The sequence below is a fragment of the Ranitomeya variabilis genome, chromosome 5 (assembly GCF_051348905.1).
Source record: "Ranitomeya variabilis isolate aRanVar5 chromosome 5, aRanVar5.hap1, whole genome shotgun sequence".
Classification (NCBI taxonomy): domain Eukaryota; kingdom Metazoa; phylum Chordata; class Amphibia; order Anura; family Dendrobatidae; genus Ranitomeya; species Ranitomeya variabilis.
The window spans coordinates 217,498,330-217,508,986 of record NC_135236.1 but is presented as its reverse complement, the minus strand read 5'-3'; the positions used below and the strand labels follow the sequence as shown (position 1 = coordinate 217,508,986).

The window sequence follows — 10,657 nt, the reverse complement described above, 5'->3', positions numbered from 1 at the left end:
GATGCACTTGGGCATTCAAGGTTCTCACTACACATCTAGATAAGTTCCATGGGGGGTCTAGTTTCCAAAATGGGGTCACTTTTGGGGGGTTTCTGCTGTTTAGGCACATCAGGGGCTCTCCAAACGCGACATGGCGTCCGATCTCAATTCCAGTCAATTTTGCATTGAAAAGTCAAATGGCGCTCCTTTGCTTCCGAGCTCAGCCATGCGCCCAAACAGTGGTTTACCCCCACATATGGGGTGTCGGCGTACTCAAGACAAATTGTACAACAGCTTCTGGGGTCCATTTTCTCCTGTTACCCTTGGTAAAATAAAAATTTGGAGGCAAAAAGATCATTTTTGTAGAAAAAATGCGATTTTTTTATTTTCACGGCTCTACGTTATAAACTTCTGTGAAGCACCTGGGGGTTTAAAGTGCTCACCACACATCTAGATAAGTTCCTTAAGGGGTCTAGTTTCCAAAATGGTGTCATATGTGGGGGGTCTCTACTGTTTAGGCACATCAGCGGCTCTCCAAACGTGACATGGCGTCCGATCTCAATTCCAGCCAATTCTACATTGAAAAAGTAAAACGACACTCCTTCTCTTCCAAGCTCTGCGGTGCGCCCAAACAGTGGTTTACCCCCATATATGGGGTATCAACGTACTCAGGAGAAATTGCACAACAACTTTTGTGGTCTAATTTCTCCTGTTACCCTTGTGAAAATAAAAATTTGGGGGCAAAAAGATCATTTTTGTAGAAAAAATGAGATTTTTTATTTTCACGGCTCTACGTTATAAACTTCTGTGAAGCACTTGGGGGTTCAAAGTGCTCACCACACATCTAGATAAGTTCCTTGGGGGGTCTAGTTTCCAAAATGGTATCACTTGTGGGGGGTTTCCACTGTTTAGGCACATCAGGGACTCTCCAAACGCGACATGGCATCCGATCTCAATTCCAGCCAATTCTGCATTGAAAAAGTCAAACGGTGCTCCTTCACTTCCAAGCTCTGCGGTGCGCCCAAACAGTGGTTTACCTCCACATATGGGGTATCGACGTACTCAGGAGAAATTGCACAACAACTTTTGTGGTCTAATTTCTCCTGTTACCCTTGTGAAAATAAGAATTTGTGGGCGAAAAAATCATTTTTGTGAAAACAAATGCGATTTTTTATTTTCACGGCTCTACGTTATAAACTTCTGTGAAGCACTTGGGGGTTCAAAGTGCTCACCACACATCTAGATAAGTTCCTTGGGGGGTCTAGTTTCCAAAATGGTGTCACTTGTGGGGGGTTTCCACTGTTTAGGCACATTAGGGGCTCTCCAAACGCGACATGGCGTCCGATCTCAATTCCAGCCAATTCTGCATTGAAACAGTCAAACGGTGCTCCTTCACTTCCAAGCTCTGCGGTGCGCCCAAACAGTGGTTTACCTCCACATATGGGGTATCGGCGTACTCAGGAAAAATTGCACAACAAAATTTGTGGTTAAATTTCTGTTTTTACACTTGTGAAAATTAAAAAAAATGGTTCTGAAGTAAAATGTTTGCAAAAAAAAGTAAAATGTTAATTTTTTTCTTCCACATTGTTTTAGTTCCTGTGAAGTACGTAAAGGGTTAATAAACTTCTTGAATGTGGTTTTGAGCAGCTTGAGGGGTGCAGTTTTTAGAATGGTGTCACACTTGGTTATTTTCTATCATATAGACCCCTCAAAATCACTTCAAAGGTGATGTGGTCCCTAAAAAAAACATGGTGTTGTAAAAATGAGAAATTGCTGGTCAACTTTTAACCTTTATAACTCCCTAACAAAAAAAAAAATTGTTTCCAAAATTGTGCTGATGTAAAGTAGACATGTGAGAAATGTTATTTATTAACTATTTTTTGTGACATATCTCTCTGATTTAAGGGCATAAAAATACAAAGTTTGAAAATTGCAAAATTTTAAAAATTTTCGCCATATTTCCATTTTTTTCATAAATAATCGCAAGTAATATCGAAGAAATGTTACCACTAACTTGAAGTACAACATGTCACGAAAAAACAATCTCAGAATCAGCGGGATCCGATAAAGCGTTCCAGAGTTATAACCTCATAAAGTGACACTGGTCAGAATTGTAAAAATTGGCTCGGTCATTAAGTACCAAATTGGCTCTGTCACTAAGGGGTTAAAGATAGCAATGTGATTATAATGCTCCTGAATAAAAATATCTGCCCTACGCTGAGCCCCTGAATAAATAATTGGCCGTTACACTAAATACCCCCATCATAGTAAATATCCCCCAGGCCCGTTGGAGTAAGTCTCCCCCACAAACAGTAAATACCCCCCAGGCAGTAAATACCTCCCCCATGCACACAGTAAATACCGCCCACACAGTAAATACCTCCACCCCACAGTAAATACCTCCACCCCACAGTAAATAACTCTACCCCACAGTAAGTACCTCACCCATACAGTAAATATCTCCCCCCACAGCAGACAGCTGCTGGGGAAGAAGCGCTTCAGTAAGCGCTGTTCCCCGGCGGCGGGTGCTGAAGACGGCTCTCCTCATTCTCCCCTGCTCTGCCGACGATCAGCGTGAGCAGAGGAGAATGATGAGAGTTATATTAAAGTCAGAAAGATGACAGCAGGTGGGGGCTTTTGGGACTATTACTCCCATCGTCCGACACTTGCTACCACAAATAACAGTGACAGCAGGAGCAGATGATCGGGGTATTCCTCAGCCGCCGCCTGAGATATAATGAAATAAATGAATGAAAAACCCGGCTTGGGCTTTCCCCTATTTTCTTTAACCAACCAGGCAAAACCCACAGCTGGCGGCTGCAACCCCCAGCTGTCAGCTTCAGCAAGGTTGGTTATCAAGAATAGAGGGGTCCCCATGCTGTTTTTTTTTAATTATTTAAATAATAATAATAAAAAAAAAAACGGCATGTGGTCCCCCCCATTTTTGACAGCCAGCCTTGCTAAAGCTCCCAGGTATTCTCAGGCTGGTAAGGGAACATTGATATAGGCCCCCCAACCAAAATATAGCAGCCCGCACATGCCTAGAAAAGGCGCATCTATTAGATGCGCCAATTCTGGCGCTTTGCCCGGCTCTTCCCACTTGCCCTGTAGCAGTGGCAAGTGCGGTTCATATTTGTGGGGTTGATGTCACCTTTGTATTGTCAGGTGACATCAATCCCACGGCTTAGTAATGGAGAGGTGTCTATAAGATACCTCTCAATTACTAATATTATAGGTATATGGTAAATAAAGTCACAGCCAGAATAGTCTTTTAATTGAAAAAATGACTCAGACTCCTTTAATATTCTCAATTAAACCATACTTAGGACCTGGCCTAATTCCACCGAAGCCCTCAATCTCCTGTAATAAAAAACAACAATATAGCATACCTGTCTGACGTTCTGCCCCACGCCATAATCCATGTCTGGGGGCTAAATAGTTTTTAACCTGGACGGTGCCAAGATGCGACTGTCCAGGTTGAAAACCACTGGTGAATGAGCTGCTGAGAAGGCAGCATCAGTCACCAACGGTGACCTCATCACTGGCATTTTCCCAAGGTCCTGAGGTTACCGCAGTTCAGCCCGGCTTCGATGATGTCACCGCTGGTGAATGATGCTGCGTTCTCAGCAGCTCATTCACCAGTGGTTCTCAGCCTGGACGGTCGCATGTTGGCACTGTCCAGGTGGAAAACTAAGTATCCCCCAGACATGGATTACAGCGCGGGACAGAATGAACGGCAGACAGGTATGGTATATTGTTGTTTTTTAATTTTACTTTTATTACAGGAGATTGAGGGCTTCGGTAGAATTAAGGGAAGTCGTAAGTATGGTTTGAGAATATTAAAGCAGTCTGAGTCATTTTTTCAATTAAAAGACTTTATTCTGGCTGTGTCTTTATTTACCATATACCTATAGGATTAGTAATGGATAGGTGTCTTATATACGCCTCTCCATTACTAAGCCATGGGCTTGATGTCACCTGACAATACAAAGGTGACATCAAACTCACAAATATGAATCCCACTTGCCACCTCTGCAGTGCAAGTGGGAAGAGCCAGGTAATGCGTCAGAATAGGGCATCTAATAGATGTGCCTTTTCTGGGCAGCTGCGCGCTGCTATTTTTAGGCTGGGGGCCTATATCAATGGCCCCTTACCAGCCTGAGAATGCCAGCCCCCAGCTGTGAGTTTTGCCTGGCTGGTTAAAGAAAATAGGGGGAACTCACGCCGGGTTTTTCATTCATTTTGTTATATCCTAGGCGGCGGCTGATGAATACCCTGATCATCTGCTCCTGCTGTCACTGTTATTAGCGTCAGCAAGTGTCGAATAATGGGAGTAATAGTCCCAAAAGCCCCCACCTGCTGCATCGTTCTGACTTTAGCCGCCTGGAAACAGCGCTTACTGTAGCGCTTCTTTCCCGGCGCCGATGCGTGTCACACGGTTGACATCAATGTGTGCTCTCCGTGTGCACGTGTGCGGGGCATTTTGCCGCCCGTGCTGACGGTAAAAAACGGACATGTCGACATGTGAGTCACTCGGACAGACGGTCCGTGAAAAAACACAGATAAGTGCATAGACCCATTCATTCGAATGGGTCTACTTGTGTCAGTGTCTCAGGTACATGTGAAAACTGTCACCACACGCACTGGAGACACTGACATGTGAAAGAGGCCTTACACAGCGGGCAGGAGATCTCTATAAATCCCGTCCACTCTGCTGGAACTGTAAGGCTATGTTCACACTAGGAATTTTTATATGCAAATTTTCAGCTGTGTTTAACAGTACCAGCAAAGTGTAGCAGATGTTAGAAATGTCATTGACACAGCTTGGGTTTTTTTTGTCCTCAGTATTTTGTGCTTTGTATTGTTTTTATGCACAATAGTGTTTTTTTTCTGTTTTTTTTACCAATTGAAAATAATGGGTGGTGAAAAAACGCTGAAAATCCACACCAAAAACCGCAAGTATCAGGGTTTGCAGCGTTTTTTTCTGCTGAAATAGAGATTTTTTTTTTTGCACTACACTTTTATCAGCATGAAGAGACAAATGTAGCATAAAACAAGCAAAACCTGCTTTTTTTCTGGAGCTTCTTTCCTGCCAATAGAGGTTTTGCTGCAGAAACAAAAAACAATAAACGCCTAGTGTGACCATAGCCTAAACCGCTGTTGAGAAGGGAAAACGCGCAGCATGAAAAGCTCCTCGTGGGAAGGTGACCTACAGCTACAAAACTGCTACTCTGCTTCTCTAGGAGCCAGAAGACTTTTTTCCCTTCTGGTAACAAGACTCCAAACTTTTTCATTTTCTCTAAAACTTAAGTAAAAAAATTAAAAAGCATCTAATCTGAACAGAGGTGCAGAAAGTATTATTATTAGTCGTATCACACAAAAATGGTTCCATTAACCTTTGTGCAGGCAGCTCCGCAGACAATTGTTTCCTGCGCACAAAAGAAGGGCATTTCAGGGCACCGCAGGCCAGCCCCTAATGATGTGAGCATGGGATGGGGGGCTGCAGACGAGCATGTGAGCTGCGGGCACTCGGTGCTGCCCCTGACCCTGCAGAGCCCAGTTGTGTGACACACTCTCCACATGCCTGAGCGCTGCTCCCCTCCCCCCTGCACCAGAGGATGCACTGCTATGTAGTCCCGGCCACTCCAAGGTTCCTCTGTGTCCATCGCCCCCCACCTCTGGGCACTCTCCCTCCGCCTCTTTCCACCTCGTGTGTGCCTGCGCAGGAGCTCTAGGAAAAAAAGTCCTGGAGGGCTCTGAGGAGCGCCCAGTGTGAGCTCCACACAGCGAGAGCAGCCGGTGAGAGTAGCCGGGCATGAGTGGCTGTCCCCGGTGATGGCAGCGGACAGAGGGAGGATGGCCCGGGGGGCACTGCTGCTGTGGGCAGCGCTGTTCAGCTTCTCAGGTGAGTGCGGCTGGGAATTTCTGAGAAGTAACTTTGCTTTCCTGCAGTGAGGACGAGCCGTGTCCACTAATGATGTGTGTCTGCCCCAGGAGCGCACATAGCTGCACTGTCCGCCATGGGAGCGCTCACCCCAGCGCTGTGATCCAGTGTGTCCCCTCACAGCCCACTATGATAGATTGTGTCCCCTCACAGCCCACTATGATATGTTGTGTCCCCTCACAGCCCACTATGATAGATTGTGTCCCCTCACAGCCCACTATGATAGTGTCCCCTCACAGCCCACTATGATAGATTGCGTCCCCTCACAGCCCACTATGATAGATTGCGTCCCCTCACAGCCCACTATGATAGATTGCGTCCCCTCACAGCCCACTATGATAGTGTCCCCTCACAGCCCACTATGATAGGTTGCGTCCCCTCACAGCCCACTATGATAGATTGCGTCCCCTCACAGCCCACTATGATAGGTTGTGTCCCCTCACAGCCCACTATGATAGGTTGTGTCCCCTCACAGCCCACTATGATAGATTGTGTCCCCTCACAGCCCACTATGATAGATTGTGTCCCCTCATACAGCCCTCTATGATAGATTGTGTCCCCTCACAGCCCACTATGATAGATTGCGTCCCCTCACAGCCCACTAAGATAGGTTGTGTGATGTTATGTCCCCTCACAGCCCACTATGATAGGTTGTGTCCCCTCACAGCCCACTATGATAGGTTGTGTCCCCTCACAGCCCACTATGATAGGTTGTGTCCCCTCACAGCCCACTATGATAGGTTGTGTCCCCTCACAGCCCACTATGATAGGTTGTGTCCCCTCATACAGCCCTCTATGATAGATTGTGTCCCTTCACAGCCCACTATGATAGATTGCGTCCCCTCACAGCCCACTATGATAGGTTGTGTGATGTTATGTCCCCTCACAGCCCACTATGATATGTTGTGTCCCCTCACAGCCCACTATGATATGTTGTGTCCCCTCACAGCCCACTATGATAGATTGTGTCCCCTCACAGCCCACTATGATAGATTGTGTCCCCTCATAGCCCGCTATGATAGATTGTGTCCCCTCATAGCCCGCTATGATAGATTGTGTCCCCTCACAGCCCACTATGATAGGTTGTGTGATGTTATGTCCCCTCACAGCCCACTATGATATGTTGTGTCCCCTCACAGCCCACTATGATAGATTGTGTCCCCTCATAGCCCACTATGATAGATTGTGTCCCCTCACAGCCCACTATGATAGATTGTGTCCCCTCACAGCCTACTATGATAGATTGTGTCCCCTCACAGCCCACTATGATAGGTTGTGTGATGTTATGTCCCCTCACAGCCCACTATATGTTGTGTCCCCTCACAGCCCTCTATGATAGATTGTGTCCCCTCACAGCCCACTATGATAGATTGTGTCCCCTCACAGCCCACTATGATAGATTGTGTCCCCTCACAGCCCACTATGATAGATTGTGTCCCCTCACAGCCCACTATGATATGTTGTGTCCCCTCACAGCCCACTATGATATGTTGTGTCCCCTCACAGCCCACTATGATAGGTTGTGTGATGTTATGTCCCCTCACAGCCCAATGTGATATATTGTGTGTTGTGTCCCCTCACAAAGCCCGATATATGTTATGTCCCATCGTATAGCCCAATGTGATATATTGTGTCCCCTCCCATAACCCAGTATGATAGATTATATGATGTTGTGCTCTTAGTGTGTATGTGACTTATTAGTTGTAGGGTCTGTCTGCATAATGTGATGTGGGGTCTCCATGCTCAGTTTTGGTTTGCCCACATGCTAATTAGGGTGGTGATGGTTGTACAGATGTTACCATTGATGCCCATGGTTCCCACTACACAGGGCGGCAATGGTGAGCACATTGGGCAAGAGAGAAAGTTTGGGAGAAGTCAGAAGGAACGTTATTTGTCCATCCCAATAATTTCCTATCCGTCTCTAATGATTTAGAAGCAGAAAGCGATTATCACTGCTGGTCACTGAAAACACATAGTCACAGAATGATGCAAATGATTGTCGCCCATACACACAGACACTGTAAGCCTTCCCAGCAGATCGTCCCCTACACACACAGACACTAAGCCTTCCCAGCAGATCGTCCCCTATACACACAGAGACTGTAAGCCTTCCCAGCAGATCGTCCCCTACACACACAGACTGTAAGCCTTCCCAGCAGATCGTCTCCTATACACACAGAGACTGTAAGCCTTCCCAGCAGATCGTCCCCTATACACACAGAGACTGTAAGCCTTCCCAGCAGATCGTCCCCTATACACACAGAGACTGTAAGCCTTCCCAGCAGATCGTCCCCTATACACACAGAGACTGTAAGCCTTCCCAGCAGATCGTCCCCTATACACACAGAGACTGTAAGCCTTCCCAGCAGATCGTCCCCTATACACACAGAGACTGCAAGCCTTCCCAGCAGATCGTCCCCTATACACACAGAGACTGTAAGCCTTCCCAGCAGATCGTCCCCTATACACACAGAGACTGTAAGCCTTCCCAGCAGATCATCCCCTATACACACAGAGACTGTAAGCCTTCCCAGCAGATAACTGATCATCCCCCTATACACACAGACACAAGTTTAAGTTTTTCTAGCAGATAAACCTACTGTCTGAAGACCTGGGTATAATGGGCAGTGTACAAAGATTGGCAGTAGTCTGAATTTGAGCACTATGTAATGTGCCTACAGGGACCTATAAATGCTTATATACCGTATATTATGCTTATATACATTCCATGCATTTGTCGTTGATATGCAGAGAAGTGACTGAGTAGTGTGGTAATATCCTGGCTAGTTACATATTATTGCTAGAAGGTATATTCCATTTACACGAATGGATTGGCAGTCTTGTTCTACTTCTATTCACAAATCTCAAGCAGAACTCTAGGCTTCAGTCTGTGTATTGGAGAGCGTTCATATTCCTACTGTATAAACAATTATTGTTCTTAGCATGGTGGCTCAGTGGTTAGCACTGCAGCCTTGTAGCGCTGAGGTCCCCAGTTCAAACAGCATCTAAGACAACATCTGTAAGGGTATGTGCACACGTCAGGATTTCTTGCAGAAATGTTCCTGACAAAAAACGGACATTTCTGCCAGAAATCCGCATGCAATTTTTTTTTCGCGTTTTTTCATGCGTTTTTGACGCGCTTTTTGTGCGTTTTTCCCAAATGCATAGAATTGCGGGAAAAACGCGGAAAATCCGCAAAATTAATGAACATGCTGCTTTTTTTACCGCAATGCTTTTTTTTTCGTGGAAAAAAACGCACCATGTGCACAAAACATGCAGAATGCATTCTAAATGATAGGATGCATAATGTATGCGCTTTTAATGAGTTTTTATAGCGAAAAAACCTGAACATGTGCACATACCCTAAGAAGTTTATATGTTCTTTGCGTGGGTTTCCTTTGGGTTCCCTGGTTCCTCCCACACTTCTAAGGCATTGATAGGGGATTTAGGTTGTGAGCCCAATGGAGATAGGAATGACAAAGTGCTGTAAAATATGATGGCGCTATATAGGTACTTTAACAAATATGTTATTGTGGTTAGTTCATACCTGTGAGTTAATATCGTAATGTAGCTTTGGGTGAAACAGCCTTTATTGTTCTACGGTAATTATACGCTGATATTCAGTTATTAATGCATTTATTTTATATAAATTGGATCATATTAGGTGATCACTGCATTTACCCTTGATTCAGGTTTTGTCCCATTACCCCTTACATTATCTTTTCTTAGACCAATTAACACATTAGCTTGTAAAGAAAGTGTTAATGTTCTGAAGCATTTAGGGATGTGTATTGTAATTGTAAGGCAGATCCGCCTGCCATTATTGAGACCAGAGATCAGATAAAAGCCTGATTTTACACTTTTGGATCCACAATGAAACACCTAGAATTGTGTAAAATATATCAGATAACAGAGTTCACTTATTGCCCCTGATCTGAAAAATCAATTGCCTATGTGGATTCCAGAACTATTTATATACATCACCTTAAGGTACCGTCACACTAAGCGACGCTGCAGCGATAGCGACAGCAATGCCGATCGCTGCAGCGTCGCTGTGTGGTCGCTGGAGAGCTGTCACACAGACCGCTCTCCAGCGACCAGCGATGCCGAGGTCCCCGGGTAACCAGGGTAAACATCGGGTTGCTAAGCGCAGGGCCGCGCTTAGTAACCCGATGTTTACCCTGGTTACCAGCGTAAAAGTTAAAAAAACAAACAGTACATGCTCACCTGCGCGTCCCCCAGCCTCTGCATCCTGACGCTGACTGAGCTCCGGCCCTAACAGCACAGCGGTGACGTCACCGCTGTTGCTTTCACTTTCAGTTTAGGGCCGGCGCTTTAGTGTCAGGAAGCAGAGGCTGGGGGACGCGCAGGTGAGTATGTACTGTTTGTTTTTTTAACTTTTACGCTGGTAACCAGGGTAAACATCGGGTAAGCAGCGGCCCTGCGCTTAGTAACCCGATGTTTACCCTGGTTACCAGTGTAAAATATCGCTGGTATCGTCGCTTTTGCTGTCAAACACGGCGATACACGGCGACCTAGCGACCAAATAATGTGCAGACCTTCTAGCAGCGACCAGCAATTTCACAGCGGGATCCAGATCGCTGCTGCGTGTCAAATACAGCGATATCGCCATCCAGGTCGCTGCAACGTCACGGATTGCTGGCGATATCGCCTAGTGTGACGGTACCTTTAATGTCTTTAAAACCCAGCACAGATTAAAGGGACTGATAAAGT

The 10,657-nt window shown here is 45.8% G+C and overlaps 1 protein-coding gene across 1 annotated transcript in view; it reads left to right on the top strand.

The window, feature by feature from the left end:
- The first annotated feature begins 5,637 nt into the window (after positions 1-5,637).
- Positions 5,638-10,657, top strand: part of PRTG (protogenin) — a 148,494-nt gene continuing 143,474 nt past the window's right edge. Inside the window, exon 1 of the mRNA XM_077263790.1 lies at positions 5,638-5,884. Coding sequence (XP_077119905.1) covers positions 5,815-5,884 — 70 coding nt within the window. The 5' untranslated portion in view covers positions 5,638-5,814. The remainder of the gene's footprint in view (positions 5,885-10,657) is intronic.